The 16,142-nt window shown below is 54.0% G+C and overlaps 6 protein-coding genes across 6 annotated transcripts; 2 read left to right on the top strand and 4 right to left on the bottom strand.

The window, feature by feature from the left end:
* Positions 1–520: 520 nt before the first annotated feature.
* On the bottom strand, positions 521–1,460 carry CTAM01_11270 (uncharacterized protein; the record flags this gene model as incomplete). Its single annotated transcript, XM_060527281.1, has 2 exons — positions 521–1,358; positions 1,420–1,460. 2 exons carry the CDS (start codon positions 1,458–1,460, stop codon positions 521–523), a joined length of 879 nt encoding a protein of 292 aa, XP_060378135.1.
* A 579-nt stretch (positions 1,461–2,039) lies between these two features.
* On the bottom strand, positions 2,040–6,378 carry CTAM01_11269 (peptidase family M3; the record flags this gene model as incomplete). Its single annotated transcript, XM_060527280.1, has 7 exons — positions 2,040–2,055; positions 2,144–2,410; positions 2,459–4,676; positions 4,875–4,939; positions 5,212–5,295; positions 6,033–6,102; positions 6,198–6,378. 7 exons carry the CDS (start codon positions 6,376–6,378, stop codon positions 2,040–2,042), a joined length of 2,901 nt encoding a protein of 966 aa, XP_060378134.1.
* Positions 6,379–8,049: 1,671 nt separating this feature from the next.
* CTAM01_11268 (methyltransferase domain-containing protein) lies at positions 8,050–9,071 on the bottom strand (the record flags this gene model as incomplete). Its single annotated transcript, XM_060527279.1, has 2 exons — positions 8,050–8,986; positions 9,058–9,071. 2 exons carry the CDS (start codon positions 9,069–9,071, stop codon positions 8,050–8,052), a joined length of 951 nt encoding a protein of 316 aa, XP_060378133.1.
* A 627-nt stretch (positions 9,072–9,698) lies between these two features.
* Positions 9,699–10,364, top strand: CTAM01_11267 (CoA binding domain-containing protein; the record flags this gene model as incomplete). Its single annotated transcript, XM_060527278.1, has 2 exons — positions 9,699–9,792; positions 9,991–10,364. 2 exons carry the CDS (start codon positions 9,699–9,701, stop codon positions 10,362–10,364), a joined length of 468 nt encoding a protein of 155 aa, XP_060378132.1.
* Positions 10,365–13,242: 2,878 nt separating this feature from the next.
* On the top strand, positions 13,243–14,468 carry CTAM01_11266 (GPR1/FUN34/YaaH-class plasma membrane protein; the record flags this gene model as incomplete). Its single annotated transcript, XM_060527277.1, has 5 exons — positions 13,243–13,550; positions 13,616–13,705; positions 13,773–13,999; positions 14,073–14,257; positions 14,319–14,468. The coding sequence occupies 5 exons, from the start codon at positions 13,243–13,245 to the stop codon at positions 14,466–14,468; spliced, it is 960 nt and encodes a 319-aa protein (XP_060378131.1).
* Positions 14,469–14,880: 412 nt separating this feature from the next.
* CTAM01_11265 (uncharacterized protein) lies at positions 14,881–15,846 on the bottom strand (the record flags this gene model as incomplete). Its single annotated transcript, XM_060527276.1, has 2 exons — positions 14,881–15,742; positions 15,800–15,846. The coding sequence occupies 2 exons, from the start codon at positions 15,844–15,846 to the stop codon at positions 14,881–14,883; spliced, it is 909 nt and encodes a 302-aa protein (XP_060378130.1).
* Between the last annotated feature and the right edge of the window lie 296 nt (positions 15,847–16,142).

The following is a 16,142-nucleotide window of genomic DNA, read 5'->3' as shown; positions in this document are numbered from 1 at the left end:
TTCTCATAAGCAGCCGCCAAGCTTGGGTAGGATGAGCTTGGATGTACGGTGTCATTGTCTCATGATCACAGCCAAGAAGTCAGGTACCTGATCAGTCAAAGTTTGGAATGGACATCGCTAGACATACTCAAACGACAATCAACTCGACTTCAGGTGCGAGCAGGAAGGAGTGTATTCCTGCGTGATGATATAGTAGACGCTCAAGAACTGACACAGTTATTCTGATCCTTGGAATTGTGTGCTATGCTGTCTAAAGTGTTCCGGCAAGTGCAAAGCCTCGCCATGCCAGACCTCCTCTGCGTCACAGCCCCAAATCGATTTCTCTGGGATCCCTCTACATCATCTTTCCTTGCCCTCAAGTTCACATGTCTCGAGATCTTATCCCCCCTCCCTTCGGCAGTCCTTGCCTGGCTTCTCTCGATGGTCGAGCATACATAAAGTATGTGAATGAGGAGAGAGTGAGCTTGACTGTAGAGGCCCCGGACCAAGGCCTGGCGAAATGGGTTGCTGCGACGTCTCTTTAGATTCTCGAGTCAAGTCTTCGCCAGTAGTTTCTGGGCGCACTGCGTAGAATAGCAACAGCGATCTCGGGAATTTCGTCCAAGACATGTCCAAATTTTGTTGTATTGCGAGTGAGCGCATTCGACAAGTTCATCAGAACGAAGTCGATGAGAAGTGATCGAAGCCCGTCTTCGGGCAAAGTTCTAGGCCAGACGAAAAGCAAGAGCTTACAGATGGACTCGTTGAAGCTTTCTGTTGTGGGATGCTCGTAGAGAATTCGCTGCAACTTCTCAATGCAAAGCCATGCCAACTGGGTAATGGCATACCGATCAGCCAAGCAATAAAGCCGCGCGTGGGCCACAAGATAATCCTCTGAGTGAAAGTGAAAGACGTGGAAGTCAACGGAATCCAGATCAGCGCGCTTTGGCATTTCCACGAAGCGATCTGGGCCGCGCCTGAGTGCTAGCGTAGATTTACCATCTTTGCACTTCATGAGATGTTCTGTGACAATACTATACTCTAGTGAAGGCCTAGCCTTGTAGTAGGCGCCACCGTAGTCGTAGCAGTCGTCGGCATCGTCGTCCACCGTGCCCCATAGGTCGATGTCATTGATCGTGCCATATCGTTCGTTGTGGTCATGAATAAGTAGCTCACGGCCGTATGCGTACTCAATCAGTTGAGAAAAGACCTCAGGCTCGACCTCATCCCAGACAACAATACCCTCCATAGACTCCTTCATGCCGTTGGTCACGAGTGCTCGGAGTGGACCGGAGAGGCCGCTGATTGCTGCTTCATGGACATTGTATTCGACTTCGTCATCTCCGACAATGAACTTAATGATCCGAGATTTGAGGATTCTGTACCCGTGTTAGCGATGCTCCTTGGAAGGTGGAAAGATGTGAAAGAGAGCAGACGTACTCGGCTACGTCGATATCTCGCTTAGTTACCATCGGAGGCATTTCGTGACGATGGCAGATGGGTTTTGGTGAGGAGAAAGCCGAGGGCGCGTAAGTAATGATGAGTGAGATGAAAAAAGAGCAAAAGCGAACGCAGGTGAGAAGGGTGGAAGGAAGAGGGTGTGACATGGAAGGAAAAGTGAAGTTTAAAAGGCTTGGGATCAAATGGATGTGAGTCAATTTCTCCGCCCTTCTTCCTTCCGTGCCTAATTTTGCAGCAACGGAAGAAGCTACCTGAGGCGTATTAGACGCGTTTGGTTTTTCGTTGAAAGGGTTGCCTACTTAAGTGAGTATCCGCCCGAGACACGAAGCCCCCTACCAATCCATGATATTCAGTACTCAAGCCAAAGAAATGTGCCTACTTACCTCATCTTGTGTGGCAACTGATACATCGTATCCGATACAATATCTGGCCTCTCACTCCCAGGCTGTAGCGAGGCCAAACTGCCCTTGATGAAGCTGAATAAAGGCAGGTTTCCACCTCACTCAGACATACTTTACGTTTGAACTGACTTGGAATGTACGAGAATGGAAGGCATCACGCTAGCTTGTGGCTTCAGAATCTTGAAAAGGTATTTTATTTTAGGAGGCGAGCGTCCTGGGGGTGATCACAGTCGCGATCTGGTGCTATTAGATACAATTCTGGCGTCGTCTCGTTATCGTGGCATTACGATCAGGGCCCTTACTGAGGGATGCCCAACTCCTTGTAGAAGGCTTCGGTGCTAGGCTTGCGTCCAAGGAACTGCTCCAGGGTCAACATCTCCTCCTGGCTTCCGCCCTTCTCCAAGACAGTGTGTCTGTAGCGGCGGCCCTCCTTGCCGTTCATGGGATCGGCCTTGAAGACGGAGTAGAACATGTCGGTCGAGTAGACCTCGGATGAGAGATAGCCGTAGTAGCCGGCATCGTAGCCGCCAATCAAGTGACCGAAGCAGGCTTGTCCGTTGCCCCAGGTGCTGTATCTGTTAGTATTGTGTACTTTGGAATATAATGGGGTTTCATACCTCTTCTCTCCCTGAGCTTCTGGGCCCTTGATACCAGCGATCTGGCCGCGAAGCTCGTTGTAGGTTGCTGACAAGTCCAACTTCTTGATGGCCTCGTGGCTCTCGGGGGTATGGACAGTCATGTCAAAGGTACCGAAGTGAAGCTGGCGGAGGTTGAACAGGGCAGCGTTGACGTGCTTGGTGGAGATCTGCTTCTCAATAAGGTCATCGGGAATCTTCTCGCCAGTCTCGTAGTGTTGAGACAGCGCCTTGATAACACTAGGGGTCCAGCACCAGTTCTCCAACATCTGTGATGGCGCCTCAACGAAGTCTCTGACGGTGCTGGTACCGTGGAAACGGCTGTATGTGCAGCGGCCAGCAAGGTCGTGGATACCATGTCCAAGCTCGTGGAAGAGGGTGACGACCTCGTCGTGTTTGAGAAGTGAGGGCTTCTTGGGCGTGGGCTTGCTGAAGTTGCAGACCAGAGCAGTGGCGGGGTATCTGCGTGAGCCGTTGGCTTGCAGGTAGCCGGGCTGCAAGTTGAAGTTGGCGGCGTGACCGTACTTGCCCTGGCGAGGGTGCAGGTCAAGGTACAGGTAGCCAACGAATCCTTCTCCCTCAGAAGCATCATCCCAGACACTGAAAATGATGACATCCTCGTGCCATGCGATATCCTCACCCTTGCCAGTGGGGCTCAAGGCCTTGCGGTCCTCAGGCTTCAGCTCAACAAAGACGAAGCCCAGGAGCTCCTCGAAGATCTTGAGCATGCCAGCAATTGTCGAGGTGATGGGGAAGTACTCGGCAATCTTGTTCTCGTCAATGCTGTACTCCTTTTCAATCATCAATCGGTCGTAGAACTTGTGATCCCACAGGTAGTAGTTGCCGTCGTTCTCAACGCCGCGGGCGTCAGTGTCGGCCTTCTTGAGCTCCTGGAGGTGTTCGACTTCCTTGGCGCCACCGGCAGTCAGACGAGAGCGAAGGTCGCCCAAGAAGTCGTTGACAGTCTTGGTTGTCTTGGCCATCTTGTCCTCGATGCGCAGGGCGGCGTGGTTGGGGTAGCCAAGCATGCGGGCAGCCTCATCACGGAGAATGATGGCCTCCTGGAAGAGAGGAACGTTTTGGTTGCACTTATTCTCGTTCTGGATGAAGACCTTGCGTCTCGTCTCGGGGTTCTTGGCGAACTTGAGAGTCGGGAAGAGGTCGGGGTACTTGAAGGAGAGCTTGAGCTTGCCCTCGTTCTCGCCGGTGCCCTTCTCGAGACCATCAAGAACGTCATCTGAAACACCATCGAGCTCCTCCTTTGTGAACCAGATGCCGCCGTTCTCCTCGTTGAGGTTCTTTGTGAACTCAATCTGGATTTGACTGAGACGCTTCTTGATCTCCTTGAAGCGGTCACGCTGGGGCCCAGCGGGGATACCCAGACCCATCTTGATGTAGTTCTTGTAGTCCTTCTCCAGCAACCTCAAGCTCTCGGGGTCCAGGCCCTCCGAGTCTTTGCGCTGGTGGAGAGCCTCAATGAGCTTGTAGACATCCTCCCTCATGTTCACCTCGATCGAGAACTCGTCCATAATGGTGTCGGCCTGGGTCGAAGCCTCGCGCAGGGCGGCGTCGCTCGAGACATATTGATAGAAGCCAAGGATACGAGTCGACAGTCCGCTCTCGTTCTCGTCTTTGGCGATGGGCTTCATAACATTCTCAAAGGTGGCCTTGTCGGCGGGGTAGTCGGCAACGAGCTTGTCGAGAAGGGCGCGAGTCTGGTCGCAAATCTTCTTGGAGTCGCCGACGATGGACTCCTTGGTGCCGGTAAAGACGGGGGGCGCCTGGGGCGGTGACTTGTACTTGTCGGGGACAGTCATGGCGGCGGTCACCAAGGGTCGGTATGTCGATAGAGATGGGGTGGCGACGAGGGGTAGCTGGACTGGTTTGAAGCGCAGCTGTGCAAAGAGAGAAGTAATTCTCGGGACTGCTCTTGGGGCCGCCAGGATGAGAGCTGTGAGGAGGAATATGAGGAAGAAGGTAAGGGAAAGGAGGGGACGCTTGGAGGACGCCACGGCTACTGGACGAAACACGGTTCGATCAGTCGGTGAGTTGGGTGCGTCGGGGCGGGGGAGGGGGAGGAGGAGGAGCAGCTGCAGGACCAGGTCTTGGACACGGGGCAGACGCGGATGGATGCAGGTGGAGGTGTCGATGCCGTAAGTTGGTAGGTGGCAAGCGAGGTTAAGCGCGAAGGTACATGTAGCTACGCAGAGAGTGGACTGAGAGCGGTGACTTGCAGCAAGCTTCTGGTAGTTGCGGGATGATTTGTGTATGTATGTGTAAGTGGATGAAGGTTTACGTTAATCCTGACGAGTACGGAATGCGACGGGGTCCCCTTCTCTTTCACCTTCCAGTTGGAGGTTTCCTGAGCGGGCAGTCGCGGCCTGCCAGGGGAGCTCACGTCGAGCTCCCGGCGCTACGACGTTCCGGGCTGTAACGCCCCACGCTGAAGCAAGCGGGGTCTCGCTGATGTACCAGTACCAACAGGAGCCATGTTCTGTATCTACTATCGCAATTTGATACGAGTCTTCGCATGTGTGTTTGATAAGAACATTAGTACATTCAGGGACTCTGCAGCAATTCTAACATCAAAGGATAGAGGACTTTGGCAAGTGTTGGGACGATTAACTCGAAGGATCTCTACCGGCTGGAACTATTCGGTACCGTAATCCTGCAGGTCCAGGATGCAGGCCACATCGCCTGACTGAAGCGAGCTTACATAAGACGACTGCACCTACCAGATTGTGCGGGGTCCTTTGTTGCTGGGCAGGCGGGCCAAGGCCTGGTGCGACATCATGGCTGAGGCCGATGGATCAACATGACTAGATCGCGGAGGCCGTAGCATAGCCGTAGAGCCGCAAGAAATTGTGCTTTGCATTCAGTCTTTTTGGTTCAAAAAAATGAGGCAGTGGATGCATCGCGATGTCTGGTCCTTTCGTCCCATCATACGCTTCCAAACAGGCACAACCCCTGACCACCTCATAAACATCCATCTTCTGGAAGGATCGCACGCGCGATGATGTTGGTATCATGGTATTTATTTCTTTTGGTATCGGTTCTATTCAGTCCCGTACATGTGTCGTGTGGTCCGGAGCAACGCCTCTGAGGAGGCGGGGGTGAACTCCAGAATACCCAAATTCCCTACAATAGCGAACAACGCAATCGCAACGCAAAAGCAAACGCCATTTCCCATCGTGCCAGCCATGCAAGTATCTCTTTCTTCTCTTTTCGTAAACTGCCTCCGCCTCGTTCCTCTGATCTGTTCGTACAATGCTCGCTCGCTGGATGAATCTAGTTGGCGAGAATGGTTCGGACAAGCTCTGTTGCGCGGGTATCAGTAAACACAGTCTTCGATGCTTGCTATGCAACGAGTTTGCTGAAAGGTGATGGCTTACCGGTGTAGTTGACCTGGCCAGAACTGGTGTCAACAGCCTTGAGAAGCTCGTCGACCTCCTCGTCGGACATCTTCTCGCCGAGGTTGGTCAGGATGTACTTGAGCTGGCCGACGCCGATGAAGCCCGTCATGTCCTTGTCAAAGACCTGGAAACCGCGGCAGTACTCCTCGGGTTCACCGGGGTCGCGGAAGCCGCCGGGGCGGTTGAGAATGCGCTGGAAGGTCTCAAAGTCGACTGCTCGCGCAAACATCGCTGATCAGTATCGTGTCTCTATGCTGGTGGCATACATCGGTTTTCGATACGCGGGGGACGCAAGGAACAAAACTCACAGTCGCCGCCGACATTCTTCTCGAGGTCGCGAATCTCGGTCAGGGTAGGGTTCTGGCCGCAGGCGCGGAGGAGGTCGCCCAAGCTGTCGATGGCAACACGGCCGTTACCGCGCTTGTCGAACAGGGAGAAGGCCTCCTTGTAGTTGGTAGAAGCCTGAGCGTCGTACTGGTTAGAAGACATTGTGATATGTTTGTGTGGTTGTGTTTTGCGCAAAATTGAAAGGTCGCGATGTGTGGCAGAGAGCAAGTGACGTTTCGCGGGGTGGTTGTGGAATTATCAAGAATGGGATGTAGAGGTGGAAGATCGGAAAGAAGAACGGTTGCAGGATGAGGAATGTCGTGATGCAGCAGTATGTCGAACGGTCCAGTAGTTTGCGCGGGAAAATTGGCGCTGATCTTCTTTCCTTGGCTAGCTGCGCTGGCAATTGGTGTCCGATCCGTTGTTTGGGTTGCTCCTGTTGGCTGGTGGATGGCGCTGCTGCTGCGCTGGTGGTGGTGGTGGTACTGCTGCTGCCAGCGTCGGGTGCTAGTAGTACTGCGCTGCTGTGTGTTGCCCTTTGCTGCAAGGTTCGCCGCTGAACCAAACCGGCGCTAAGGCTGTTTTTCGTCGGCCATCAAAGGGGTCGAAAGGGGTCGAAAGACTCGAGAGGGGGGTAGGGAAGCCGCTGAATGGCTGGATCGATTTCCTTTGTTTACATTCCGGCTGATGGTGGGAGGGGTGCCGCCGTCCGCGGGGGGAAAACACAACAAAAAAAAAAGCAACAGAGGGGAGGGGGCCCGGATTGGAGGGATAGAGACTCACCATTTTGGTCTGTGTGAGGTGGTATGTGGTATGTACGTGGGGGAAGAGAAAGTAAACAACAGATCAAAAAGCTATTTGCCTTGGGATATCAAACAGGACGAAAAAAGAGACAGAGAAGAGTCGTGATGATGTTTCTTGGAGGTTGCTGTCTGCCAGTCGAAACACTTTATGCTTGCACTTTCCCTTTTCTTCGTCTCCTTCCCCCAGTCTGTCAGTCGGTCACCACCTTCCGCTATCTGTCATGTACCCTCAGGCTCAGTATTATTTTTATCCAATGCATCGAGGGCACACGCACCCAATTGGCCTCGGGTTCGAAGTGTCATGGGCCATGGGCATTCCCCGTCTCCGTTATTCATGCGTTTTGGGCTGGCGGTGGCAGCAGCGGTGTGCACCGGCACCCAAAACTATCGATCGAGGGCCCCTGGAGGCGGTCTACCTATCTTACCGTCTAGGTAGGTAGGTAGGTACGGAGTACGGCAGGAACGACTAAGTGACTGTACGTGGGTGGTACCTTCCTCCTAAGCACAGTGCGCCTCTGCAACACAAGGCCAAAACTCCTGAAACCTGACGGGGCAACCACCGTCGGGGGCTCCTCTTTCCCAATCTTGCCGGGTTGCCACAGCCAATCACGGCTCTCAGATGGATTGCTGGCCCCCTTGCCCTTTTTGCGCAGTCCCAATGTCCGCCTGCCCAACGATCCACGAATCCATCTTCCAATATTCTGCCATGGCTAGAGACTTGCACAAATGCTATCGACATCTTTCATTGCGGTGAGCCGACACAATCTACACCACCTAAAGTCAATCTACGGATACGGGTGTGTCTTTGCACTAAATTCGAATTGTGCCGAACCACGACTACCCAGACCGTCGAAACTCTTAATCGCCCGAAACTTGCACCTTGCGGTTCGTCTCGACTCTTCAGACTGCCATATCAGGCTCGACCTGCGAGTCAATCCACTTCTGCTTCGGTACAAACAGAGCATTTCTCCATGATCGATCTCTCTCTCTCCCCCCCGTCACATCCTCTCTCTGTAGAGTCCGGAAGCCGTCACTTTCTCTTGGCCAGGATGATAGTCGTTCCCCACACGGCCTCAACCTCAATATCCCGCCACTTATCCCCCGCAGCTTTCCACTCCGGCACCGCTTCCAGCAACCGATCGAACAACAGATCCGCAATATCCCCTTCCGCCCCGCCCTCCGCTCGGCTCTTCAGCTCCGGGTGCGCGTCTTTCCACCCCCGGTACGCGCTAAAAGTGTGCACATAACCTTCAAACTCGCCCAGCTTCATCGTCTTACGCTGCTGCCACGCCGCCCGCGGGTCTTCCGGCTCCATCACCTCCGTGTTCGCATCAGCCCGGGACGTCTTCCTGTCCGGGTCGTACACGATGCGCTTGACCTTCTCCCACTCCGACTCGGGGGGCACAACCGCCGCCAGGTTATCCCGCAGGATCTGCCGCCCGGGCTTCTCCCAATACGGCCCCATCGTCTCCACCCCGCTGCCGGGTGACGACTCTCCTTCGCCGTAGCAAAAGTGCATAAAGATATCGTTGACAGCCGGAAATCCGACGAGGATGTTGTCCTTGTACCCCCAAAAGGCCAGCGTACCGCCGCTTTTGACCACTCGCGCCAGCTCCGGCCACACTTTATCGTAGTTGAACCAGTGCGCCGCCTGGCCAGCCACCACAAGGTCTACCGAGGCGTCAGCCACGAATGACAGATCCTCAGAGCTGGCCTGACGAAAGGTGATTTTTGAGTCCGAGGTTGAGTCTGCTGCTTGCTTCACCATGCCCGCACTAGGGTCAATGGCGATGACGCGAGCGAAGCTCGGGCTGAGCTCTCGCGAGATGAGACCGTGACCGCAGCCCAGGTCCAGCGCCGTGCCGCTTGTCGACTGAGTGTTGTGATACGCCAGCACCGTCCTGAAGAGTGATGCAGGGTAGGATGGGCGGAAGGCCGCATAGCCTGCGGCCGAAAAGGTTGAACGTCTGCAATCACATGTCAGCTCGAGACCGATGGCATTTGGAATTCTGCTGCCAAGATGAGCTCGCCCACGTACGCAAAAACAGACATCGTGAGCCGTGTAAGGAAGGTAAGCTGTTATAGTGAAGCTGCAAGGTTGCAGTTGCTAGCCCTGGCGAGATTGGTGGGCTGGTTGATGGTCCAATAAAGACTCAATGATGTGTAATGCGTGTAGTCGCACCCGTCTTCTTTGACCGAAAAGACGGCGGCCATCCTCCATTTTATTCCCATGCTTCTTTCGGGCGGGATCCTCCCGACGATTCAGGGACCACGGCTATTCGGAACAAGACCGTCAAAGAAAACCTGCTATGATACATTGCCACGAGGGCATTTGAAAGCCTCACAGACTCAATCTCACATATCGAAACCCAAGCCCTGACTAAGATCCCAGAATAAGGCAGGTAGTAGCCGCGGATCCGTGGTATGCATGGCAGACTTACAGTGGCAGGTCGCGTCATCAGCCGTGGCCCGCACGCCTCGGCCGCTCCCCCAAGGGTCCCACTGACGTGCTCGGAGGTCGGAGCTCTCAGCCTGGCCCCTCGAAACTCCATTTGAAGGTCCGAGTCGCCCGCCCGAGGAACCCCTCCATCTCCGTCTCCCTCGCTCTTCAACAACTCCCGTTGCCGCACCTCGAATACACTTTCCACAACTTGGTCCATCCCGAAACTAGTGCCCGACATGTCGACCGAAGCTACGGCCCGTGTTTTCTTTTCGCAAAAGTTCATTGCGGTGGTGGGTGCCAGCTCGAACCCTGCCAAGTTTGGCAATAAGAGTGCGTTGTTTCCCCCGCTGCTTATTCCCGCTGGACACTTGCCTCAAGCTTGGTCTAAGCTCAAGGAGCTGCCACTTACTCATTCACTCACTCACACTCATCTCACTTGAATACTCTCACCCTCACTCACACTCTCACTCTCACTCACATCTCTCTCCTGAGATCTCCAACTTCAATCGTCACTAACATCCCTTGCAGTCTTCGCCTGGTACCTGAACCACTCCATCCCCGCCACCCCCATAAACCCGACCGCAAGCACCGTCAACGCCCTCGGAAAAGACCATCCGGCCCTCCCCAACCTCACGGCCCTGCCTCACCCCAAGGACACCGCCGTCTCCATCATCACCCCGCCGCCCGCGACCCTCAAGGTCCTGCAAGAGGCGAAAGAGCTGGGCGTGCCTGCCGTATGGCTGCAGCCGGGCACCTTTGACGACGCGGTGCTCGAATACGCGCGCGGCGAGGGCGGCTTCGAGGCCGTCGTTGCCGGGTTCGGGGGCGGGACCCGCGGCGGGGAAGGATGGTGTGTTCTCGTTGACGGTGAGAGGGCGATGAAGGCTGCGGGGAAGCTATGATCGGCCTGGAGGTTTGTCCGATTGACTCGTGATATAAATCGTGGACCGTTCTAGAGTATGGGAATGGAGGGCCTGCTGAACGAGGGGTTCCTGAGATTAGATGCTGTTACGCGATGAATGAATACTAGTTTCCTACCAAAAAGGGTCACCAGCGACCCCAATGCGAGACTATAGAAGCAAACTACACTTGGGTTCTGTTGATCCATGTACTAGACTCTGCGCTCCAACGAGCCCTTCGTTCATCCTCCATGGATCCCCCATCGTGAGAGATGCCGCGTTGGCGATCTCGTGCCGAGATAGCTCCGTCCTGGTCCGTCTTTAAAGTTGTGACGGGCGCATCTTCTGCATCGTTTGGACCGGCATTCGCTGAAGGTCACACCACCCCTCCATCAACCGTCCAAATTCAAATCTCCAACCCTTCTGATGCATCGACAGGACGATCGCTCTTGGGATCTTGGGTTGCTTCATGGTACGGACACAACTGAGCTCGAGATCGAGTCGAGGGCTGTGCTGCCAAGTCTGGGGTAACGGGTAGCGTATAATGCCGGGGCCGCCGCATCTGCCGCCCTCCCCCTCCTTCTCTGCCCCCCGACAACGCCTCCCAATTGAGCCTCAAGTGATTCCATCATGACATGTACATTTATCGACTATAAGCCTCCACGCCAAGTTCCGTGTGTGGCCGGGTTGCATGGAGCACCAGCAAAGTCCAACTGTCAGGTCTCGGGGTGTTGAACAGTCTTCTCCTCAGACCAACTCAACCCATCTTTTCAGGTCCAGCATCCCATCTCTCCTCGACTCCCAACTTAACTTCTCAAACCCCTTTGTTCATTCTTACTGTCCTTTTCCGTCGCGCCGTGAGTTATGGGGCATCTCAACGAAGTAGGCAATAACTCTGAACATGCAATGATGGAACGCACACGCCTCATCCGCTACCCCGACGCTCCCCATCCCATTGACCCGTCACACCCCCTAGTCCATAGTAAGATAGCGACAAAGTGTGGTGAGGTGTAGAGCTTTCCCCGCAATACCTCTAGCCTGCCCCACACGAGCTGAAGCTTCCCTTCCCCCCTCGTCCTCCATCATAGGTCTCTTCCCCCAAAACTCAAACCAACTAAGCCCAGCTTCCCCTTTTCGGAATACTGAACGACTAAGGTACGCTCTTGAGTCTTGACTCTCGACGTGGTAGATCATGGATAGTACTGGGCCGGGGGAGGAAAGCAAACGACGGACGTAATTGCTAGGCGCTACTGCAAGACCGGTCAAATAAAACTGTTCTTCGCTCCCGTCAAGCCAAGGAGACTCGCGGCTATCATTCCTTATTCCCAGACTACATCCATGTGCCGCTCAATGCCGGAGTAGGTTGTGTGGTTGTGCCCCATCCACGCTATTCTGCATACCAGAGTCAGAAAACTTCCGTTCCCCCATGTCGTTCATTCGTCCGCCCGTTGATTCGTTGGTCTCCGTTGATATTTGCGGTTCCGCATCCTTGGCCCAGCTTTTGCCCAGGTCCTGCCATTGACGAACTCGTTCCGTTCCCACCCCCAACTTCCAACAAGCGCCGCCGCCGGTGGTTCTCCCTTGCCTCCACGCGAGATTGTTCGAGTAAGCCTCAACTGGGGCAAGGTAAGTTATTGACTCGGTCAGAGCCTTAGACATACATGCCCCAGAGGATGTTCCATCCGTCCAGCAGTGGAAACGCCCCAAACCTCAAACTCTCAGTTCTGCATCCGCGCGAACCCTTGACGACTCACCAGTGTGATGTGACGGGAGCTCTGGCAGGCGTGGCAGGCGTGGCAGGTCTTGCCGTTTCCTCTTCTCCTCAGCCCCAAATGTGTTCAACTGAGACATTGACGGGTTGACTCTTCCCAGACCGCGTGCCTTCACACCCTCACCTGGGGAAAGGAGACGGCAAGAAAGAGAGACGTTGTTGGTCCAAGACAGGACGCAACGCTCCATGAAAAGCAAGCAAGCATCTTGCCTTCTGCCCCCAGCTTTCTGCCAAAACCATGTTCAAAACCCCAAACGTGCTGTACCCCCCAATCCGATATTCTCTCCAATGGTCTACCTCCGTACGGATACCTCGTTCGAACCATGCTTCCTGCGGCAGCGAGCTTCCAACGAATCATCCTCGTAGATCCTGCACTATGCCCACCCTCCAGATTGCAGCAACCCATCCATCCCTTGTCCCGAATCCTGGGGTATCCGTCTGCCGGTCGTCCTAGCCCCAAAGTGGGTTCGGTCGATGTGGAGGAGCCTCTTGCCTTCTTGCCCACTTGGCCTCCTCACGGACACGTTTGTGTCGTCGGTCGTCGGTCGTTGAGAAAGATCTACCACTAAATAACCCAGTCGTGGTCCTCGCAAACCCCGGTATTCCGTTTTGACGTGTGGATGACCAGGGGGGTTGGGGGGAGAGGAGGGGAGGGGGCGTGTGAGAGTGGTGATGATGGGAAAAGACTATCCGACTCAACCGTCCTGCCAGCAGGGCTCCCAAGGTGCCAAGATGGCCCCGGTCCGTTGCTAAAACCCCCCAGTCTTTGCTTTTTTACGTCTTGGAAACGCTCTTTAGGGTGTGGATGAGAGACACTGGGAGAGAACGCGAGAGATTGAAAGGAGATGTGTGTGTGGAGGACTAGACCCGTTACGGCCGGCCTGGACCTTTATACATCTAATGGCCCAGTTCCCTCCTCTCGAAACATCATCTGCGTTCAGTCTTGGTTGTCATTCTTGTCATCTCTTATTTCCTCCGTTCATCCAAAGAACATATAGTACCATTTGTATCATTATCCCTCTCCTCAATCGCTCAGTCAGTTCCTTTGATACCCATCTACCTACCTAATCAACCACCACCCACATACGGAAACAAAGCACCACCTTCGCAATGGATAACAAGGAAGACATCCACGAAGTCAACTCCCACTCCCACCACAACGAGCACCGCCGTCCCTCGGACCCCCACCAGCGTGTCGACAGCCACCACCGTCGTGTGCCTAACGGCGGCGGCTACAATGGCGAGTATCCAGAGGACGAGTACATGGCGCCCCATGTGAGCCGCGACGACGCACTCAGGAGGATGAAGACGGCCGGATCGATTTCCATGTCGCCTGAGCTATTCGAGAAGCTGTATCTGTCGCCGCAGAATAACGTAAAGGGGGATCTGCGCAAGACCTTTGGTAACCCGACTCCGATGTAAGATAATCTAATACCTTGGTCCATGAAGATTGGTGAAGGCGTGTTGGCTAACACTTATACAGCGCCATTGTTGGATTCCTCATCTCATTGACGCCTCTTGCTTGTGACTTGATGGGTTGGAGAGGAGCAGGCGGAAGCGGTGCGGCAGGCATGTAAGTCATCCTACAACACTCCCTTCTCATCAAGACGCCTCTCAAACTCACTCGTCTTCCTTCACAGCGGCTCATACTTCTTCTTCGGCGGTCTCCTCATGTTCGTAGGCGGCCTCCTCGAATGGGTTCTCGGCAACACCTTCCCCTCCGTCGTCTTCCTTACCTTCTCCTCGTTCTGGTTCACCTTTGGTGCGACGCTGAACCCTTCCTTTGCCGCCTTCTCGTCATATGCTCCCGCGAACGCGACGTCTGGGGCCGAGGGGTTGACGACGCAAGGTTTCAATGCTAGTTTCGGTCAGTCACTCACTACCTCTTACCCTTCTCCCATATCACTTTGGATTCAAACTGACACGGTGTCAATGAATAGGCTTCATCACCCTCGCAATGGGTATGATCTGCGTTGTCTTCCTCATCTGCTCGCTCCGCACCAATATCGTCTTCTTCCTCATCTTCTTGACGCTCGTTGCTGCTTTCGGATTGATTACGGCCGCGTATTGGTTCCTTGCCATGGACTACGCTAGCAATGCTGCCTACGCCGCAAAACTGCTCCAGGTAAGTGATGAGGGTGTGAGATGTGTGAGGATGTGAACCAGTACTGATTCCATCTTTGCAGGCTGCCGGTGCTTGCGCCTTCGTGACTTGCGCCGCTGGTTGGTGGCTCATCTTCGCCATCCTCTTGGCTTCGCTCGACTTCCCCTTGGAGCTTCCTGTTGGAGACCTGAGCAGAGTGATTCGGGGCAAGAGTGAAAAGAGCCAAGTTTGAAGGATCTTGCGCAAAATTATGGCAAGAATCGCTTCAGGATGTATGGGTGCTGGCGCAGGAGAGCAAAGTTGTGTTAGTCTATGAAGTTATCTTGTCGTCAATATCTAAACATGGAGGATGACGGAGGCCACACTCTGATGTTTTGAGTCACATGTGATACAATTTTCACGCGTGGAACAGCTGTAGTAATGCATACCAAATATTGTATTGGTGCTAGAAGTTCACTTTGTCAGTTTCCAGTTCCCTCGTCTTGACTTTATGCGTAACGAAGACTGTAATTTATGTCTAGCGCTCTCCGCATTCTTCAGAACGACCCAGAAATGAATCCAAACGCAACATCAGGGATTTTCTGAATGGTCGTAAGCAAATCTCCGCTTCATGTAATCCTCGTCCTCGTTGCTTGATGCTGAGCCTAGTCTTCCCATCCCTCGGCTGCCGGTTCGTTAGGACCCTCACTCAACTCTCTCCAGTAGCTGTGGGGAATCTCGTCGAGCAAGTCCAGTCCCAGTTCAGGCGTGCTTCTTCGTAGTGCCTTGAACCTCGTACCGGTATCGATCCAAGTCATGTTGGCGAGGAAGTACTGCGAGATAAGCCTCCGTAATGAGTCCCCATGGACTGTCCATGAATAGATGATAGGCACGGATTCGAAAAGGATGGTCTTTAGTTGGAAGGTCCCGGGACACTCCGATAGGAAATGTCGGATCCTAGCCAGGCATATCTCCTTGAGATCTTCGATGGTGTACTTGTCAGCAAGAAAGTAAAGCTGGACGTGGTGCATGTACATTGGCCTCAGGTGTTCAACATCCCGACAAGCCTTCTCGAACGCCTCAATGCCGGTAAACTTCCTCAGAATAGACTGAGTCTGGTCCGTGGGCGATGGCTTCTCATCGCGGCCCTCCCCATAGAAAAACTTGTCATTTACAAAGTGGTGTTGTGAGCCTCTGTGTTCGGTAGCCCAGAAGTATCCCTGCATTGAACGGGGCAAGTTCTTGGGGGCGTCGCCTTCTTCAGGAGCCTCATTCTCCTCAGAAAATGTAGGCGCAGCTTTGGATTCCGGCAGTGAGTAGTCACCTCGGTAGGCGTATTGTGTCAGCAGGACGAAAGTGATAGGGTCAGTATCGTCCCAGATGACCTTGCCCTCCCTGGACTCTTGAAAGCCTCCCGTCAGGAGGGCGCGTAGGGGCAGCGAAAGATTGGCGAAGGGGGCTTCATGAACGGTGTATTCTTTCTTCTCCGGACCGACGATGAACTTGATGTGCCTGGACTGCATTGCTCTTGGCCATATGTCAGCAAGACTAGATTGAAGCGGGAGGTGGTGGGGTTGCATGTACTCATCCAAGTCCTCGAACGTGTCGAATCGTTTCCGTTTGCCAGGCATATCTGCGATGCGAGGTGTACTTCGCAATTCTGATTGGCGTTTGCGAAGGATACTTGATAAATTTGGCGAGTATGAGATAGGAATAGTAATGATCTATTTTTGCTCAAGAAGCCTCCTGCTGCACAAAGGCTGCTGGCCGGGAGTTCAGGTTGGCGAGTGGAGGTTTGCAATAGGAGGGTGCAGTGTGGGCGTGGCTGGACGATTTGAAATCTTGATTTCGGCTCCTTCTCTTTTGAGAGGCGAAAAAAGATGACTGGGTCAATAGAAGCTACCGTGGGTGAAAAACCTCAGTAGCT

The sequence above is a fragment of the Colletotrichum tamarilloi genome (genome assembly GCF_030869305.1).
Source record: "Colletotrichum tamarilloi strain Tom-12 chromosome Unknown Scaffold_59.1, whole genome shotgun sequence".
Classification (NCBI taxonomy): domain Eukaryota; kingdom Fungi; phylum Ascomycota; class Sordariomycetes; order Glomerellales; family Glomerellaceae; genus Colletotrichum; species Colletotrichum tamarilloi.
Note: the sequence above shows the minus strand (reverse complement) of the source record. Positions and strands in the feature narration are given on the sequence as shown.